General features: G+C 41.7%; 2 protein-coding genes and 1 long non-coding RNA gene across 10 annotated transcripts in view; 1 reads left to right on the top strand and 2 right to left on the bottom strand.

The window, feature by feature from the left end:
- The window catches only part of TOMM20L (translocase of outer mitochondrial membrane 20 like), a 25,085-nt gene extending 16,656 nt beyond the window's left edge, over positions 1-8,429 (bottom strand). Inside the window, exons 1-3 of one of the 2 annotated variants that reach the window (XR_011533039.1) lie at positions 8,073-8,429; positions 7,631-7,671; positions 2,657-2,738 (exon numbers count right to left, since the gene is read on the bottom strand). Coding sequence is in view for 1 of the 2 variants with exons in the window: in XM_070594274.1 (XP_070450375.1) it covers positions 2,657-2,738; positions 7,631-7,671; positions 8,073-8,208 (259 nt within the window). In the remaining variant the exon portion in view is untranslated. The remainder of the gene's footprint in view (positions 1-2,656; positions 2,739-7,630; positions 7,672-8,072) is intronic. The other variant, XM_070594274.1, reaches the window with a different exon arrangement.
- LOC139079414 (uncharacterized) lies at positions 8,247-21,005 on the top strand. Its single transcript, XR_011533040.1, has 4 exons — positions 8,247-8,394; positions 10,516-10,776; positions 15,546-15,651; positions 20,878-21,005. It is a non-coding gene; the product is annotated as an uncharacterized lncRNA (long non-coding RNA).
- Positions 17,436-21,005, bottom strand: part of ARID4A (AT-rich interaction domain 4A) — a 68,243-nt gene continuing 64,673 nt past the window's right edge. For all 7 annotated transcript variants that reach the window (XR_011533038.1, XM_070594267.1, XM_070594269.1 and 4 more), the window contains one exon: positions 17,436-19,285. Coding sequence is in view for 6 of the 7 variants with exons in the window: in XM_070594267.1 (XP_070450368.1) it covers positions 19,182-19,285 (104 nt within the window). In the remaining variant the exon portion in view is untranslated. The remainder of the gene's footprint in view (positions 19,286-21,005) is intronic.

Here is a 21,005-nt window from a genome sequence, read left to right as displayed (position 1 = left end):
GAAACTAATTTTCCATGTATTGGTTGAAACACCTGGTCATATGAAGAGAAAACTGCATGATGGACAGAAAACAATGCTTCCCAAAGATCTGGATTAAACTGAACCACCACGAGAAGGATACCACCTTACTTGCCTGCGTGCACACAGCAAACCTTGTTAACACTGCATAGGTTTTAAGCCAAGATTTTGTGTCTAGACACCTAAATTTACACTTTGAATATAGGAAATTTTCCTTGCTGGGTTTTTAGTAACTTTCTGTAGACATTTAAAGAAGCTTTCTTAGATGAAACAGTATACTAGTATTTCACCAACAGGTTTAAGTTAATTATAGCTTTATGGAAATGACACATTAAGTCAAAATATTTTGGTTGTATTGAACCTTTTAAAGAAAGAAAAATATACAATAGTGCCTGCTCCCGAGTTAATGGAGCTAATGTGACACAAACACAATAATCGATTTGGTCAATTAAGTCAACTAACCAATAAATTCAATGAAATCAGCTGCTCAGAAATTTCAGTCAGAATGATTGGCTCTGGTTACAGACATAACCACGATTGAGAGGACTGGAGAACCATACCAGCTGACAGCACAGTAATGAAAACGCACGGTGGCAGAGGGGAGGGGAGAAAATTGAGAAGATACAGAAAACTGGGTGAAAAGTTACTGTATTAGAACACTGGTTCTCAACCAGTGTGTTATATTGTAATAACCTAGGGAGGTTTAAAAAATACTGACTCCTGGGTCCCACCCCAGGGATTCTGATTTAATTGGTTTGGGGTTTGGTGGGAATTTAAAGAATAAGCAACCAAGATGAGAACTGCATTAGAAGTAAAATAGAACAGAAAAATATAACCTTAAAGAACTAATTAATCAGTTTATGGCTTCACAGAAATAACGTTATCACCTTTGAGAGGTAAAATTTAAAAACCCAAGTTTGCAATTTTTGTTTTCATCTCAATATTTGTAACATACACCTCCTAAGTCTAACTAAACCATTACATGATGCCTCTTAAAGAGAATAAAAACAAAATGTAATAATTATCTGCTACTTTTTCTTTTATAATTCATAATTTTCCTCTCCATATTTACACTATCTCAATTCAATAAATGTTAAAGCTGAAAGGTTCTATCTACTATTTTAATTGTCCCTATATCCAGGGAGTATTCATATCTAGAGATTAATCCAGATTTTGTGAGGCTCCTCATTTATATAATTTGGAGGCCCCTTTTAAGAAAAAGAATATAAAATTATGAATACAAAATTGGTAGGACCCCTCCCCTCCAAAGAGGCCTGTGTCAAGGAAGGTCCTTAAAGTTTCTGCTTCATTACCTTGTGTAAAATCATTCCTGTTTATATCATTTAAGTCAGTTCTAAGTATATTTTGTCATTAATATTTAGCAGATATTTTTAGTCCATTTATGAAACTACCTAAAAGAAAAGATTATACTGAATAAAACACTAAAATTTCAAATTATAACGATTAATGTGCAATGACTTTGAATGGCTACAATATTTTTTCATTTCTCAAAACCTTTATCATGGTTGTAAGCCACTGAATTAAAGCAAAAACCTTGGCTATTGCTATGAGTTGTCCAGAAGCTTGACTTTCTGTTTGTTTTTTTAAATCCTGGAGGATGCTACCCTCTTAAACACAGGGTGAAAAACAAGATCATTTCAAAAAACAATAAAAAGAAGCAAAAACAGCTACAGGAACTGTGATATGCAAGAGAATTTGCAATTCTTGAAAAAAAGATACATAAATGGGTGTAATGCTCATTTAACGAGCAACGAGCCTCAAAACAAATTCTTTTCTTTCCAGGGTTTAACACCAGAGCAAAGACATGACTATTTTATGAAGTTTTCTGAAATCTATCTGGAATTAGGTGAGGATAAATTATAATTTAAAATACAATTCCTGGACATTAAGTGCAAGGTAGCCCCTATATGTGTCACTACATTAGATACAGTACAAGAATGGTCGTTCATAAGGACTTTATAAGAAAAATATTAAGAAGAAAAGGGCAGGCCGGCCCGGTGGCTCAGCGGTTAAGTTCGCACATTCCGCTTCTTGGCGGCCCGGGATTCGCCGGTTTGGATCCTGGGTGCGGAGATGGCACCGCTTGGCAAGCCATGCTGTGGTAGGCGTCCCACATATAAAGTAGAGGAAGATGGGCATGGATGTTCTCTCAGGGCCAGTCTTCCTCAGCAAAAAGAGGAGGATTGGCAGCAGATGTTAGCTCAGGGCTAATCTTCCTCAAAAAAACAAAATTAAGTTAAAAAATTAAAAAAAATAAGGAAGGAAGGAAAATTTCTATAAAGCAGTCAAAATTTTTTAAAGTTCTGACTCATAAAGATTTAGTCATTTGGAAGATTCATTTACTTAGAATTTTACCTGACAACAAATGAGGTGTTCTTGTGCTTGTCCTTGCTTCTCCATCTGCCCACGTCCCCAACTGCCACATACACTGGAACACTAACTATGACTCTGTGGAGCTGGACAGTGTGACGCAGGGAAATGCGGGACAGTATCTCTTTAATGGAGGCAAGTTGGTTAACACGTCTAACTAGTTAGTTATTAGACGTACAAATACCAATCAATATTTCTTGAACATAAATTATCATAACCGCTTAGAAAAGAATGTTTCCATTCTTACCTCTGGATAACCAAAGTTCTCCCATTTGTACCTCTTGCAGAAAACGTTCTTGCAATTTTTCATTCTTTTCTGGATCCCACAACTAAAAGATTTCCAAAATATTTAACAATAAATAATGAATGTAAGGTATATGCTTACTGATTAAGACTATTGAATTTTTATTAAAAAAGCACATCTTGCGCCTAGTCTCTAAATCCAACGTATGACAAATGCAGCTGTTCTTTACAATATTTAAAACAATTACTTAAAATACAGTTACAATTTCAGGTGATAAAAAAAATACCTGGCGTATTCAAGTTAGGTTAAGATGCTTGTAATAATGCTCATCCACATTTCACCCAGCTTAATGAGTACACATAGCAGAAATCCTACTGTAGTTAACTATATCAAGGGGAGCTTTGTATGTTGCAAAACTGTTTCCTTGCCTAGGGTATTAACAGTGCCTGTCAATTTGGCGAAGGGCATGGTGTGGGGTTGGCAGGGCAGTTGGTGGTGTTCAGAAGGATGCTGTGGTTTGCTGCAGCCTGGTTCATGAAGGTGACCATGGTCACAGGATGGTGTCATCATTGGTACCATGCTCAGGGCAGGTCTTTAAAGTGGACAATCCCTAACCCAAACCATCAACTCCACTGCCAGTCACTTCAGGTTCAGTCTTTTAATCTGGAGGGATTTGTGTTTGTTTTCCCCAAGAATTCTCTTTTTAAAATGGGATGAGCCTGGGGAAGGGGTCATATTTTAAGCTTTTGTCAGTAAAGATGCTAATAATCAGTAACAACCACAGATTTCACTGAACAGATATTTATTGCCCTAGAAAGAGCAGGCACTTTAGGAAGAGCTGGAAGGGGAAGGAGCCCAGAGTCTAACCAAGGGAAAGGACAAGCACGCGTAAGATCAATAACACATAACAACAAAGTCCAATGTCCTCTGGGGCTCAAGTACAGAGCCATGACACCTGGTTGGGGAATCAGGGAAAGCTCAGAAAAGACAACATTTGGGATGTGGAGAAGCTCACTGACAGTCTGAAGAAGAAAGGGGACAAGCAATGCAAGATTGCAGGGGAAACATCAAGTGATCTTATTTAGCTGGATTACAATAGGGTGAATGCAGCAACAATAATCACCAATTTTAGAAGGCCAGCTATGGACTAAGAGCTTCACATACGTGATTGCCAATGCCTACGAAAATAAGGCTGTCACTATAGAAAGCACCATGGAAGGCTGCGGTGCCAAGTTATGGGGTTGGCATTTCATCTGCAGAGTAGGGCTCTACTGCAAGAGTAACATATGCAGAGCTGCGGTTTAGAAGGAATTTACTCCAACAGCATAAGAGAGGCAGGGAGACAAGTTGGGAAATTATTACAATAGTATGGATAAAAGGTAATAAAAGCCTGAAGCAGTGAGGAAGCAATGGAAATAGAAAGAGAATAGGATATGAGATAGAGCATAGAAAAATAGGAAACAGGGATTGATTGCGGAGGATGAGGTTGATACTTAAGCGACACGAGTCGGGTCACACAGGGAGGCTGGTGATGCCAGCACATCATAAAGACAGAGGAGGAGCAGGAGAGGCAAGGGGTGAGATGATGAATTTACTTCCAAACGCACCGCTGAGGTGCCAATAGAGCATCCAGGCGACAGTGTGGCAAGTAGAGGAAATTTGGGATGCTGGGTCTAAAGCAGCACATCTGAGATCACTTATGGAGAAGGGAAGGCACTTCAACGGAGCTGAGGGAGCAGGCAGAAGCTGAGGGCAGTGTTTCACAACCAGCTGAAGGAGCTGAGAAAACTGCAGTTTCCTGGGCTCCACCCAGCCCTACTGAATCAACCTCTAGGAGCAGGGCCCAGGAATCTGCATGTTTAACAAGCTCCTCATGTGATTCTTACAAATTCTAAAGTCTGAGAATCATTGCCCCCATAATCCCTGGGTACCCCTGACCTCCTAAATCAGAACTGCTGGTGCTTGCGTCAAATAATCTATATTTTAACAAATGCCCCAGGTAACTCTAATGCAGATGGTCCACGGACCATACTTTGGGAAAGAAACAAGACCTGGGATGAGGAGGAAGAGAGATCCTTTGAAGTAGTGGGAAGAGACATCCCTTTGTGCCTTAGTTTACCCATCTATAAAACTAGAATAGAGTTTGCATGAAGATTATATAAAGAACATTTGAAAAATCCTGCTTCTGCCTCTTCCTCATTTGAAATAATTCAGATCTTCATTATTTCCCATCTGGACTCGCACTGATTTTCCTGTCTTTGACTTCCCTCCTCCAAAAAATAAATAAATAAATAAAAATAATTGCATCCATTCCCTGAAATGAAGTCACTATCACTGTTTTCCCACCACAACAGAAACATATCCAGAAACTTTCCAGATTGGCATTCAAAGCCCTCCACAATAAGATACCAAAGTCCCACTCCCCGATCTCTCTGGCCACAACACTCTCTGAATACCGCGATTTCATGGCCCGTGCCTCTAACGAGCTGTGTCCCTCTACCCACAAGAAACAACAATAATCAACAAACATTTGTTGGGCACCTACTATGTACTAGACGCTGTTCTAGGCACTGGAGAGACAATGGAGGGAAAGAAAACAGACAAGGTCTGCCCTGGTGGAGCTTGTTCTAATAAACAGAGAGCATTAACCAAATAATCACACAGTGTAACCGCAACCACTGGTAAGTGCAATGAAGGGAAAAGACATGCAGCTGAACCAGGCTCGGCCCCTGAGGTCTGTCAGAGAGGCTCTGTCAGAGGTCAGAGAAAGCACCTCCACTCTCCCGTCCAGCTCCTTGGACCCTCCCTGTCCTGCTTCCTTAACTAGGCCAACTGAATCTTTATTCTCAAAGTGACTTGAAACCGCAGCAATCTCTTTGACTCCTGCCCCTCCATGACCCTTTAATCAGTCAGCATGAACTATCTATGCTTCCACGACAGTTCACCTCACATCTCTCATCACCAGTTACTATGGACACCACCACAGTTCAGCACTTGTATCACCTGTCACCTGTACTGCTGCAACAGCCTGTCCTTTCCTCTAATCCATCTAGCACATTCCCACCTGATCAATCTAACCTAAAAAGTTTCTTTCTTTCCTTCTTTTTTAAAAAAAATTCCTGCTCAGAAATCTTTGTAATTCACCCACTGAACCTGAATTTCTTACCCTGGCCCCTACTTAGCCCTCTATCCTCACCCCCCACCACTCCCCACTGGGACTCTGCTGTCAAACTGACTTACTACCAAGGCCTGGCAGATCCCCACTCTGCACCTTTATGCATGTGCACTTCCCTCCATCCTGAATGTTGTCTCCTCTGAAACCAGGACCCAGATTTAACACATGCTGCCAGGCTCAGTTCAAGGCCACCTCTCCTCCAGAGTCTTCTGTGAAAGATGGCATATTCCAAAAAGTGTGGGGGACTAGAATCAGCCACCTCAAAATGTGTCCCTTTGGGCTTATTTTTAAGAACAAAAGACTCAGGACGAAACTTTGACCTTCTCCTTAACTGGCTAAAAGAGTTTAAGGTACAACGGCTGTTTCAGAAAGGAGCTATCACCATAGAAAACTACAATGTAACATGAACTAGGCATGGTAGACAGGGAGGAAGCTAGCAAGGCACATTTGATCACAGTCCTCTCCATGTCACACTGTCTTTGCAAGGTATGCAAACATTTGTTTACCAAACATTTATTTACCAAACATTTATTTTTCCATCTCCATGAGAATTGCCTTCCTCCCTCTGAAGTCCCAAACCAGTATCCCCAACATTCTCCTTTGTCTTTAGCTGAAGATGGTATTTAAGGTGGTAGCTTTGGCCATTTGGGCAAGTTTCTGTTTTCCCGGCTTCCTCCCATGTATACATGTTATTAAACGTGTTTGATTTTCTCTTGTTATTCTGTCTCATGTCAATTTAATTCTTAGACCCGCAGAAGGACCTAGAGGGTAGAGGACTACGCTTCCTCCCCTACAACAGTCACAGCAACATTCTCAGTCCCACATGCACCTCCAGATCCCTGTCTCCCCTAACGAGGTGGAGGCTATTTCCCCTCCCCTTGAAAAGGAGCGGGAGTCTATGCTGCAGAAGTGGCACCACCTGGCTTCATGCTCGCCTGCATGTTGTTTCTCTCTCATATATATATATATATAAATACGCACACATATATATATATGTCTATATAGTTCCTTGCCCATTGGGACCTAGCTACCATACTGTGAGGAAGACTATGCCGCGCAGCGTGTGAGGGAGGGGAGCCTTCAGCTAACACAGCGCCTAGCCCTGGAGGCAACCGGGCTGACGCCGAGTGCAGCAGGAAGCTGCTGTCCCCATCCAGCCCTGCTAAGAGTGCAGGTTTAGGAGCAGACTAGATATTGCTTTAAGCCACTAAGTTTAAAGCAGCAACGGGTAACCCTCCATAATCCTGGCCTGAAAGGGGTCGTCTGCCCTCAGCTCTTGTCACAGGGGGCTGTTCTTTGCCCACTGCGAACCTCTCCACACCCAGAACAGGGCCTCACACATGGGAGGCTCTCCAATAGGCGTGGAATGACAGATTGAATGGAGGAAGGCTAAGACTCAATTCTCCCGAAAATTCACAAAGAACCTAAGAACTCTCCGTAGCGCTTTTAGAGCTGCTGTGAGTTAGTTAAGGTGGGCCGATCACCAAGATGATTATCTTTAAAAACGCCTAATCAAATTCCGGTTGGAGACAGAGGACACGTTGTGCTCCTGAACTAGAACGAGCGGCTCCGTGGCACAGAAGCAGGGGTGGACGGAGGGGGCCGCGGCCCGCCTGGCGTCTCGGCTCCGGGGGGGACAGAGGCTCCTCTTCCTTCTTCCAACTGGGAGCAGCGCCGGCTCCGACGGCTGCGTGGGAGAGCTGCCTCCTCACCGCCCCAGGGCTTCTTCCCTCCTTCCCGGGCGGGCCGGCGGCGGGAAGCCGCTCGCCCACCCCCACGCCCCTCGCCGCGGCCGCGCTCACCTGCGCGCCGCCTGCCCCGGCCCGCGGCGCCGCTCTTCTCCCTGCGGACACAACCGGCACGCGCCGCTGCCAGCCCGCCCGCCCGCAACCCCGCATCCCCGCCCCGCACCCCCCGCCTCCCAGCCCCGCACCCCCGCCCCGGCACCCCCCGCGCCCCGCACCCCCAGCCCCGGCATCCCCCGCCTCCCAGCCCCGCACCCCCGCCCCGGCACCCCCCGCACCCCGCACCCCCAGCCCCGGCACCCCCCGCCTCCCAGCCCCGTACGCCCGCATCCCCGAACCCCCCGCCCCTGCAACCCCCGCATCCCAGCTCCGCACCCCCCGCGCCCCGCACCCCCGCACCCCCAGCTCCGCACCCCCGCAACCCCCGCCACGGCACCCCCAGCCCCGCCCCGCCGCCCCGCCGCCCCGGCCCCCACGCCGCCGCCACCGCCGCACTCACGGTCCCGCAGGCGGCGCTTGAACGCGGGGTCGCCGCGCCGCTTCCGGTCGAAGTACAGGCAGTAGCCGAGGAAGGCGACGGCGCCCCCGACCGCCAAGGCCGCCAGGAGGCCGAGGAGGGTGCGGACGCAGGGCATCCGGCCGCGGGCGTCCCACGAGCCGAGCGTTGGGCGCCGGCGGGCAGCGAGCGCGGGCTGGGTCGGCCGGCAGGGGCGTCGACGCCGCGCACCGCGCTGCCCCACAGAGGAGGAGACTGAGGGTCCGAGGGGACTTGTGTGGCAGGTCTCGCAGCCACTGGGGGACGGAGCTTTCTTTGAACCCAGGTCTGTCGCGCTCCAGATTCTGAACGCCTTACCCAAACGCGGTCCTGTCCCTATGCCTGCCACGCCTATTCAGGCAAATGACAGTATGTTGGGAATCTGGTCAGCCGGGAGCCGGTCCTCCTGAGGCCTCTGTTCCCTCACCTGCAAATTTAAGTTGACTCCTAACTTTGGTAACCTTGTTCCCAGCACTGCCCACTGAGCGCCTGAACACTAGCCCATTCTCCCCAAGCTGGTCTGCTTTGTCACCTGCAAGGACCCTGATCTCCAAAGTCCCCAACCTCCTTAGGTCAATAGCGGGAGGAAGGAGGAATTTTTAAGCAATAATATTTAGCCTAGAAAAAGGGGTAATTTGCTGGGCTGGACCTGATAGTCCCAGAGCAAAATCAACTCTAAAAAGAAATTTTCTTTTCTCTTTCTGTTGCATGTCTTTATTGAGATATAATTGATATTCAATAAATTGCACATATTTAAAGTGTACAATTTGATGCATTCTGACATATGTATATGACCATAAAACCATCACCAAAATCAGGATGCTAATTGTATCCATTATCTACAAAAGTTTCCTCAGGCCCCTTGTTAATCCCTTTTTCCCTCTCCCTCCCCTGCCTCCCCCACCATTCCCTGCCTTCTGTCACTATAGATAGTTTGCATTTTCTAGGTTATTATATAAATGGAAGCATACAATATGTACTCCTTTGTTGTCTGGCTTCTTTCACTCAGCATAATTATTCTGAGATTCATCCATGTTGTTTGTAGCAATAGTTCATTTTTATTGGTAAATAGTAGTCCATTTTATGGATATACCGCAATTTGTTTAACCATTCATCTGTTGAACATTCAGATTATTTCCAGTTTTCGGCTATTACACATAAAACTGCTCTAAACATTTGCACGCAAGTCTTTAATATTGACACATCTTTCCTGTTCTCTTAAGGAAATAGCTAAAGGTGAAATGGCTGGATCATATGGCAGGAGTATTTTTTAAGAAACTGCCGAACATCTTTCCAAAATGGTTATACCATTTTGCATTCGCATCAGCAGTATGTATTCCAGTTCCTGCACGTCGTCTGGGCATCTGTTATGGTCCACCTTTCTAATTTTAGCAGTCTAGTAGGCATGTTTTGAACTCTCACTGTAGTTTTATCTTGCATTTCTCTAATGCCTAATGATATTGAACACCTTTTTAAAAATACACTTTATTTTTTTAGAGAAGTTGTAGATTCACAGCAAAACTGAGTGGAAAGTACAGAGGGTTCCCATATACCCCCTGATCCCATACCAGCACAACCTCCCCTACTATCAAGATCCCACACCAGAGTGGCACATTTGTTATCATCTCTGAACCTACATTCACACGTCATTATCACCCAAAGTCTATCGTTTACATTAGGGCTCACTCTCAAGTGTACAAATGTAAAATGCTTTTGACAAATGTGTAATAACATGTATCCATCATTATAGTATCACGCAGGATAATTTCACTGTCCTAAAAATCTTCTGTGCTCCACCTATCCATCCTTTCCTCTCCCCAACCCCTGATTTTTGTACTGGCTCCATAGTTTTGCCTTTTCCAGAATGTTGTATACAATCATTCATTGCTTAACAACGGAGATACGTTCTGAGAAATGCATCATTAGGTGATTTCACCGTTGTGGGAACATCATACAGTGTACTCACACAAACCTAGATGCCACAGCCCACTACACACCTAGGCCGTATGGTACTAACCTTATGGGACCACCGTCATTTATGCAGTCCATTGACCAAATCGCCCTTATGCAGCACATGACTGTACTTGCAATCATACAGTATGCAGCCCTTTCACATTGGCTTCTTTCACTTAGTGATATACATTTACATTTCCTTTCTCTCTTTTCATGGCTTGATAGCTCATTTCTGTTAGTGCTGAGTAATATCCCATTGTCTGGATGTAGTACAGTTTATTCATTCACCTACTGAAGGGCATCTTCATTGCTTTTGAGTTTTGGCAATTATGGATAAAGCTGCCACAAACATCTGTGTGCAGTTTTTTGTGAGGAGAGGTTTTTTTTTTTTTTAAGATTGGCATCTGAGCTAACACCTTTTGCCAATCTTCTTTTCCTTTTTTTTTTCCCCCAGCTTTTTCTCCCCAAACACCCCCAGCACACAGCTGCACATTCTAGTTGTGGATCCTTCCAGTTGTGGCATGTGGGGTGCCGCCTCAACATGGCCCGATGACCGGTGCCATGTCAGTGCCTAGGATCCGAACCAGCGAAACCCCGGGCCTCTGAAGTGGAGCCCAAGAACACAACCACTCAGCCATGGGGCCAGCCCCTGTGTGGAGAGGTTTTCAACTCGTTTCAATATATTTACTAAGGAGCATGATTGCTGGATCATATGGTAAGAGTATTTTTAGTTTTCTAAGAAACTAAAGACAGCCAAACGACCTTCCAAAGCGGCTGCACCATTTTGCATTCCCAACAATGAATGAGAATTCCTGTTGTTCCACATTCTCACCAGCATTTGGTATTGTCAGTGTTTTGAATTTCTCCATTCTAATAGGTGTGTAGTGGTATCTCATTTCAATTTGCATTTCCGTGATGACATGTGATCTGGAGCATCTATTGGTATGCTTATTTGCCATCTGTATATCTTCTTTGGTGAACTGTCTGTTGAAGTTTTGGGCCCATTTTTAAATTGGGTTGTTTGTTTCCTTATTGTTGAATTTTAAAAGTTCTTTGTATATTTTGGATAACAGTCTGCTATGGTCTGAATGTTTGTGTCCTCCCCAGTTTCCTAATCCCTAATGATGGTATAGGAGTCAGGGCTTTTGGGAGGTGATTAGGTCATGAGTGGAGCCCTCCTGATTGAGATTAGTGCCCTTATGCAAGGGCCCCCACAGACCTCCCCAGCCCCTTTTTTAAAAATTAATTTTTTTGAGGAAGATTAGCCCTGAGCTAACATCTGCTGCCAATCCTCCTCCTTTTGCTGAGGAAGACTGGCCCTGAGCTAACATCTGTGCCCATCTTCCTCTACTTTATATGTGGCACGCCTACCACAGCATGGCTTGCCAAGCGGTGCCATGTCTGCACCTGGGATCTGAACCAGCGAACCCCAGGCTACCAAAGCGGAATATGCGAACTTAACTGCTGTGCCACCGGGCGGCCCTCCCTAGCCCCTTCTACACCAAAGGCCCTCACCCGACAATGCTGGCCTCATCTATCTTGGAGTGAGAAAGAAACATGCATGTATTTCTAAATAAATATTTAAATAAAAATATAGTAAGTAAGCCACCCAGTTTATGGTGTTTTTATTATAGCAGCCCAAACAGACTAAAACACAGCCCTTTCTATGTCTTTCCAAATATTTTTTCCTGTTTGTGTCTTGTCTTCTCATTCGCTTGACTGGTTGTCCACATGGACCATTTCTTTAAAAGGCTGTCCTTTGTTCAGTGTATTGTCTTCGCACCTTTATAAAAAATCAGTTGTCCATATATCTAGGGGCTTATTTCTGGACTGTGTTCTGTTCCATTGACCTATTTGTACAAAACGCTGTTTGATTACTGTAGCTTTATAATAATTCTTGAAATCAGGTAGCGTGAGGTCTCCAACTTAGTTCTTATTCAGAGTTGTTTTGGCTATTCTAAGTCCTTTGCATTTCCATATGAATTTTATAATTAGCTTGTCAATTTCTACCAAAAAAAAATAGGCCTGCTGGGATTTTGATTAGGATCGCATTAAATTTGATAAGCAAAGAAAATCTTAACAATACTGTTTTATGATCCATGAACAAGGTATATCTCCTCATTTACTTAGGTTGTCTCTATTTTGTCTTAGTAGTATTTTGCAGTTTTCAAAGTTCGAAGTCTTTCCCATACTTTGTCAGATTTCTCCCAACATATTTCATATTTTTGATGCAATTGTAAATGGTGTTTTTAAAATTTCAATTTCTGATTATTTATTGCTAGTACATAGAAATATAACTAATTTTTGTATATTCATCTTGCATCTTGCTAAACTCACCAGTTTGGAGGCCTGTGATTTCTTTTTTCTTGCCTGAATGCTCTGGCTACAACCTCCAATTCACTGCTGAATGGAAGTAGTGGGAGTGGATATCCCTGGGGAAAGGAATTAAGGATGAGCAGTCAGTGTGACGTTAACTGCAGGTTTCCAGAGGTGTCATTTATGGGTTGAAGAGGTTCCCTTCTATTCCCAGTTTCCTGAGTTTTTTCAGGAGTGGATGTTGGATTTTCTCAAATGCTTTTTCTGCATCATATGGTTTTTCTTTTTTAATTTGTTAATATAGTGAATTATATTAGTTGGTTTTTGAATATTAAACCAACTCTGTATTCCTGGGGTAAACTCCACTTGGCCCATGTTACATTATCCTTTTCATATGTTGTTGGATTTTATTTGCTGAAATTTTGTTTAGAATCTTTGCATATATATTCACGAAGGATATTGGTCTGTAGTATTCTTTTCTTGCAATGTCTTTGTCTGGCTTTGGTGTCAGAGTAATGCTGGCCACATAGAATGAGCTGGGAGCATTCCCTCCTCTTCAATTTTTGGAAGCGTTTGGGTAGAATTAGTATTATGTCTTCCTTAAGCGTTTGGTAGCATTCACAGTAAAGCTAGCTGGACCTGGAGTTTTCTTGGCAGAAAGGTTTTTACGTCAGTCCCTTTTCTTTAATAGATTTAGGCTTTCAGGTTATATATTTCTTCTTGAGTGAGCTTTGTTAATGTGTGTCCTTCAATGAATTTTTCCATTTCGTCCAAGTTGTTGAATTTATTGGCATAAAGATGTTCATGCCATTCCCTTATTCTCTCTTTAATACCTATAGATACAGTCTGGTATGCCACCTCTCTCATTCCTGATACTGGTAATTTGTGTCTTCTCTCTTTATTTCCTAATCAGTCTGGCTAGAGGTTTATCAATTTTATTGATCTTCCAAAGAACTAGATAGTTCTTTATTTTTTTTCATTTTTTAATTTTTTTAAAGATTTTTTTAATTTTTTTCCTTTTTCTCCCCAAAGCCCCCCGGTACATAGTTGTATATTCTTTGTTGTGGGTCCTTCTAGTTGTGGCATGTGGGACGCTGCCTCAGCGTGGTTTGATGAGTGGTGCCATGTCCACGCCCAGGATTCGAACTGATGAAACACTGGGCCGTCTGCAGCGGAGCGCGCGAACTTAACCACTCGGCCACGGGGCCAGCCCCGATAGTTCTTTATTTGTGAAGTCTATTATTGTCAAATTGAGTCCATTGTGCTAAAGTCCTACTCCACTAGAGCGGCACATGGTACAGAAAGCCTCTACTGACATTTGCCCAATGAACCAAGAAATGAAAAAAAATGGAACCACTGATTTCTGTATGTAAAGTCATTTTAATAGTACCACTTTCTTTTAGACATCAGCCGTTTCCTTATCTCTTATTTATGTCAATGTTTAGTTCTAGTAAAATATAACTCAGCAGAATCTCCAGAGGCCAGGTTAAAGGCTTGAGGGGCTAGGGAGGTTTGTGGGGGCCCTTTTATAAGGGCACTAATGTCAATCAGGAGGGCTCCACCCTCATGATCTAATCATCTCCCAAGAGCCCTTACTCCCAAACCATCATTGGGGATTAGGATTTCAACCTATGAATTTGGGGGGACACAAACATTCAGACCTTAGCAGACTGTTATCCAAAATATACAAAGCATCAGCATTTCAAAACAGTATTTGAGAAATGCTCAGATATTAGAGGAAAATCTGAGTGTGTTCACAACTATTTTGTCAAAGCTTGGCTATCATAGGGCCAATCTTGGACATAACGACTACTTCAAAAAAAATGATTAATTCTAAAAATCACTTATGGGCTTCCCAGGCACATGCATCCTTGGAAACCAAGAGAAACTTTAGCAGTTTGTTATCCTCCATCAGAGATCAAGAAAAGGTCCTCGGAAGGATAATAAATATGTCTTGGAATATAGCAGAAAAGAAACCAGTTGTAGGATTTGCAGATAAAATATAAGATGCCCAGTTAAATTTGAATTTCAGATAAACAACCTAATTTTTACATGGGACATACTTATACTAAAAATTTGTTGTCTGTCTGGAATTCAAATTTAACTGGGTGTCCTGTATTTTTACACGCTAAATGTGGCAACTCTAAACTGGGGAAACTCTTGAACCAGATTGTCTTCTTTAATGTAATGTAGCCTTGAGAAGATATCCAGTTACTTGTGGAGAATAACCATTTATTATATTTACATGGAAGTTCCTTAAGCTTTCCACAATAGAACTTTTTTTTTAAAGATTGGCACCTGGCCTAACAACTGTTGCCAATCTTTTTTTTTTTTTTCTGCTTCATTTCCTAAAACCCTCCACTACATAGTTGCATATCTTAGTTGCAGGTCCTTCTAGTTGTGGGATGTGGGACACCGCCTCAACATGGCCTGACGAGTGGTGCCATGTTCGTGCCTAGGATCCGAACCCTGGGCCGCCGCAGCGGAGTGCGAGAACTTAACCACTCGGCCACGGAGCCAGCCCCCTGAACTTTTCAAAATTAATTTTGCATGAAGTTCACGCAGATTACAAAATGAAGATAGCTTCATAATTATGTTAACTACAAATTCCAAAATTATAAACACTGCCCTTCTTATTCTGTTTAAAAAGATGTAATGGGTCTATCTGAATAAAAAAGGTTTTTGTGCTTCTCCACAAAGAAAACATCATTTGATTTGTAATAAAATGTAAAGAACTAAAAAAAAATTTCTACTCTGTGAAAACACTAAGCCTGTATTTGTTAGGAATTCTCCATTAGTGCAAACTCCACTGTCTGAGTCACTCAGCTTCACCAATGATGATCGCCGGCACTGTGGCAGTCTTCCTGTAATGGCACAAAGATGAGTGTGTAACCACATGAAAGCAACAGAAGAGGGAAAAGAAACAAGGACAGAAGGAAAAATTATGAATATTTTAAGTTGGGGAATGGACTATTAAACAAGTCTACTTTACACTTTTCAGATGATATTTTGACATTTTCACTTTGTGAAAAGAACTCCAAAGACAACTTCTAAATGTCTGGCTTTGTACATAAGGATCACTAGTGAAAAACAGAAACAATAGTAATTCAAAAGTAATTTTTCTCAACTTAAATAAACATAGTTTCTGACCATCTTACTATGTGTTAGATGCTGGACCAGGCACTTTGGGGGATACAGCTATGACTGAGGAGTACTCAAGGATTCAACATCTGTTAGGGGAGAAAGACACAGGCATAAGTAAACATAATACAAGGTAAGTTAAGCAAAATAATACAGATTGAAAATGCTATCAGCATAAAAGAAGGTGATATTCTGGTGGTGGTGAGAAGTGAGCAAAAGCTTCATGGAAAAGTGGCTCTTGAGACAGCTCTGGACAAATAGGGATGAGAGTGGTGGGGGCAACAGAAGGAGCAAGAGGCAGAGGTGGACAGGTGCAAGGTTTGGGCGATGCCTGAATAGCTCTGCTTGACCTGGCTCCTGCCTCTGCTGCCTCAGGTCTATTCTTGCCCTGGCTCATTAGCACCAATTTCTCCTCCCTTATGTGCGTGAGCACTTTACTCTCCATCTCTCTCCTTCCATTTGCATAGCCAATTCGTAATCCTCACTGGGGCTCTGTTTTACTATTGCTTTCTCTGCAAAGCCTTCTCAGACCACCTTTGCCTTCAGACTACTTGGCTCTGTATCATTATCTCATGGCACATTGTAACTTCATATGCTTATCACACCTGCAGTTAAGAATTACATGGACTGGACTGGCCCAGTGGCGCAGTGTTAAGTGCGCACATTCTGCTTCAGCAGCCCGGGGTTCGCCAGTTTGGATCCCGGGTGTGGACATGGCACCGCTTGGCAAGCCATGCTGTGGTAGGCGTCCCACATATAAAGTGGAGGAAGATGGGTACAGAAGTTAGCTCAGGGCCAGTCTTCCTCAGCAAAAAGAGGAGGATTGGTGGCAGATGTTAGCTCAGGGCTAATCTTCCTCAAAACAAAACAAACAAAAAAAAGAATTACATGGATTAACTGTTTAACATCTGCCTCATTAGATTACACATTCCATGAAAACAGGGACCTTCTTCTGTCTTGTTTACTGTTGTGGCTCCAGGGCCGTAGCAACAAGGCCTGGCACATAGAAGATACTCGATAAACTGTCGATAAATGAATTCTGGTAATAGTTTTTAATGTGTGGTTAATGTAGCTTCAAATGCTTTCACAATGTTGATGGCTATGTTAAATTACAGGGCTTATAAAAAAGGCATATTATAGGGCTTATAAGAAAGGAATATAAGCAAATTAATAGCTTAATCCATATAGATTTCCATAATTTAAAGCAATTTCATAGAAGGCATAGTATGTATGTGCTAAGTACAGACATCTTTCTTAGTCAAAGACAGAAAAACTAGAAACTTAACACAAACAACAAACAATAAAAGCATACAATGGAATACTAAAACAAATTGCCATAATCTTCAAATACCTTGATTTCATAGATAGCACATTCCATTTTAGATATGAGTGTCTGTATACTTTTACTTTTTTAGTCACATGCAAGAGCTATCTATTCAAACTTTAACTAAACTCAAAATATGCCCCAAATTTGAATTTAATACCCAGTCAGTATTCACTTACTTTCATAATTCTTTCCAGCCCCTAAATAAAAGGATTCATCAGTGTCCATATACCCATTCAATGAGTGTATAATTTTGCTATGTAGCAAGTTCCCTATACTTCATTACCAGATTGATATTGATTAGAAGAGACAGTAGTCAAGCTGATAACTAGTTATCTCAGATTTACTGAATTGCTACTGAAGGTGATCATTAAAATATCTAATGTATGAACCTAAGGTTTCCTCCTAGTTTAAAATGGATTTGATTGACACACTTTTTCCATTTTACAATTAAGTACTAGAAATGTTTTACTGTAAAGACTGAAGAATATATTGAATATGCTTTGTTTTGTGAATTCTGATTTTTCCAACTCTAAGTTACTGGCACTTAGGAAAAAAACAATCACTTAAATGAAAACTAAAAATATAAAGCCTATGTTTAAAACATGGCCTTTATTAATACTGCTCACTGAGCTCCATTTTTTATTTTACATTGAAATACTTCTGCTTGCAAAGAAAAGACAGAAAAGTGCATTTTACAAGAGTACTTTTTGTTTTTAATTCTCTGTGAAGATGGAAGGAATCTGAATCACAAGTTCACAATGTGGTAAAATGAAATTAAACAATGATTTCAGTAATGCCATGCCATCACTAGCGTCTGGCTCTGACTCTGTTCTTGTAAATCAGATCCTGATATACAGTCTAGAGCATCTAGGTTATTACTCTACAGCATATTAAACACAGAAAAGGAGGTTTAAAAAAAAACCCTTTCAATGTACAAACATGAATTTAAAAACTGATTTTAAAAAATCACCTTTTTACATAATGTATATGGCAAAACTGCTTTAAATACATGATTTGGGAAGAATTATTTACAAAATGTATCCGTCTGTGGAACAATTCACAGACAAAGCATACATAGTTGCTTTACGTAGTTGTTGCATCTCAACTTTGGGAGATAGAAATTTATTGGCAGTATAGCAAACAAAAATTGTGACAAAGTATCTTAAGGGCAACCAAAAATTTGATCCTCAAAACAGATTAAATACTAGGACTGCCAAAGTTTCTAAAGGAGGACACACTTCAATGATCCAGATGCCCGTTTACAGTTCTCGACTGTTGGAAGGACTGAGACAGACTCCCTTCAATACAGGCAGAGCTGCTGGACGCAGCCTCCTGTGAAGGGGCAGCTGAGAGCTATCGGCATCCAAAGAGTGAATTAACCTAGAATTTTCTTTTTTTCAATTTTATTAATATTTTAAAAAATACATAAAAATACAACATCCAATGTCTGAATAAATATATTTAACAAGTTGCAAGATAATACCTTATTTTACACAAAATTTTCAGCTTTAGAAATCTTGTTAAATAACTTCATTGTTGTTATATATTTCATTTTTGTCTTTTTGTAACAAAATAAAAACTCTGAAATTACATAGAAAAAAGACAAAATATTTTTGTCAAGGGATAAGATAGTCCACTGAAAACTTATTCACAATTCCACTGTAAACATTAATAAACATTAAAATATTTGCATAATTGTGTGCTCAAAAATCCTATAAAAAGTGGAAGACTTCTTACAACTGTAGTTTTCAGTCAACTACACTTCCTTTCACAATTTATTTTGTCCCATTTACACCTTTAAACCTGGGCACACTGCTGAACATATACTTTGGCAGTTCTAAATAGCAAGTGCTTCCACAAAAATAAAACAACAACAACAACAATTAAAAAAACACAATATAAACCCCCTACTCACCAAGTGTTCAAATACATCTTAGTGAAAGTGCAGCAGTAACTATTGAGCTGGGTAATATTTTTGATGTTTATCATGTGCACTTGCTTGTCTATGATTTCTATAACACCTGAAAGCTTTATTATACAAATTCAAATTTGCTAAGTGCCCTTTTTCTATCTTCACAAAAAATGAAAAAAAAAAATTAAAGAGGAAAAATTATGACAAATATGGCAGGCTGCCTAACCTTCAATTATTAAACAGCTTACTTTTTGCAACAGAAAAAAAGAAAAAGAGAGGGGAATAGATACAATCCAGCCTGGAAAAGTATACAGGATAGACGGAGCAATGTCAAACCAGTTGAGTGCTTTCTGTGGTTGTATTTCAGGGTGGGGGGATTTATGTCCATGGCAGCAAACTGCTGGGAAGGCAGAGAAAACGTTTATCACCTGCATTCTACAGCAAGCACATTTTGTGGGGGAGATGACGACGAGGGACTCATTCCAGTGTCTGACGAAGCAGATGACATGGAGGCTCCTGCATGAGACACTGTGGAATCAACACAACTACATTAGACTCAAAACTATCACACAAAGGTAGCCAGCCAGTGGCAAATTAGAAATAAATATCTTAACATTATTCACTTCAATTACAGTCTTCTTAAATGGTGCATGCAGGAGTAACAAATGACAGTAAAAATTTTGTTTGGCTCAATTGAGTGGAATCAGTCTTTGGTCAGTCAAGTAACTCAACAGTTCAAAAAAGGTACCATAAAATGTAAAGACAAAAGAGATGTAAACTCTTAAGCCACCATTTGAAAGACCACAGGAAGGAACTCAGCCCAAATCAGAAAATAAGGTCAACCTGAGATAAATTCTCACCATGGGGAATTCCTGCTTTACTCTCTAGGATAACGAAAATTCTCTTCTGCTGTCCAGAGAACTTCCCGTAACCAGCTGGCCACTGGCTTCCTGTCTCTATGCTGCCTCCACACCTGATGGACACAATTCCCACAGGCAGCAGTAGTGATCTCAGTCAGGTGTCAGAATCGTGGGGATCAGGATGGAAGTGTGGGTATGTGATTAGAAAAAGTCCTCAAATGACTTTAGCATAACTCTCCAGGAGGACATAACACAGATTAAGTATCATTACTCTATGCATTAGGTGCTTTGTCATTTTTAGTTTTTACTTTTATCTTCTCTTTCTTTGCAAAGCTGTCTGTCTCCTTCCAATCTTTGCCCGATTCTTCCTATTTTATTTAAAGTTTTTTTTTTTAAAGATTTTATTTTTTTCCTTTTTCTCCTCAAAGCCCCCTGGTACACAGTTGTATATTCTTCGTTGTGGGTCCTTCTAGTTGTGGCATGTGGGACGCTGCCTCAGCGTGGTTTGACGAGCAGTGCCATGTCCGCGCCCAGGATTCGAACCAACGAAACACTGGGTCGCCTGCAGCGGAGCACGCAAACCTAACCACTTGGCCACGGGGCCAGCCCCTATTTTATTCAAAGTTTTAATTTTTATTTATGTGTGTGTGCGTGTGTGTACACACTACCAAGATGACATATAACTCATTACTACAAATTCTAATATGTATGCTAGAAGTCTCTCAATGTCTCACTTAATAACTGACTTCACATGATGAAAAATTAAGAAAAGAAAGGGAAGACTCTAATAAAAGAATCTTTTTATTTATTTATTTTTTGAGGAAGATTAGCCCTGAACTAACTGCTGCCAACCCTCCTCTTTTCGCTGAGGAAGACTGGCCCTGAGCTAACATCCGTGCCCACCTTCCTTTACTTTATATGTGGGATGCCTACCACAGCATGGCTTGCCAAGCAGTGCCATGTCCGCACCCAGGATGCGAACTGGCAAAACCCGGGCCGCTGAAGCGGAATGTGTGCACTTAACCGCTGCACCACCGGGCCAGTCCCCTAAAAGAATCTTTTTAGTTGTCTGAAACTATCACCTTTAGTAAACTCAAAGCAGTTGAGGGTTCTCTGAAGAAATTTCAATTTGTTAATTTGCTTTTTTCTTCTTTTCATGTCTGAAAGTTCTGTAAAGACTTCTTGCTATTTACATTTTTTAAAGAAAAGGACAAACATGGAAAGACTGATTTCTTTCCATTTGCTCCATCATATTTCCAGGAATGAAAAACTGCTGGACTTGGAGCAGAATGATTCAAGACCCATATGACACAGGTCATTCTATCAGGAATTCACCCCCTAACTCTGCATAGGTGGAAACTTCTCTCAATATGGGGCAAGCCTATCAG

Source organism: Equus przewalskii, chromosome 25 (assembly GCF_037783145.1).
Source record: "Equus przewalskii isolate Varuska chromosome 25, EquPr2, whole genome shotgun sequence".
Taxonomy (NCBI): Eukaryota; Metazoa; Chordata; class Mammalia; order Perissodactyla; family Equidae; genus Equus; species Equus przewalskii.
Note: the sequence above shows the minus strand (reverse complement) of the source record. Positions and strands in the feature narration are given on the sequence as shown.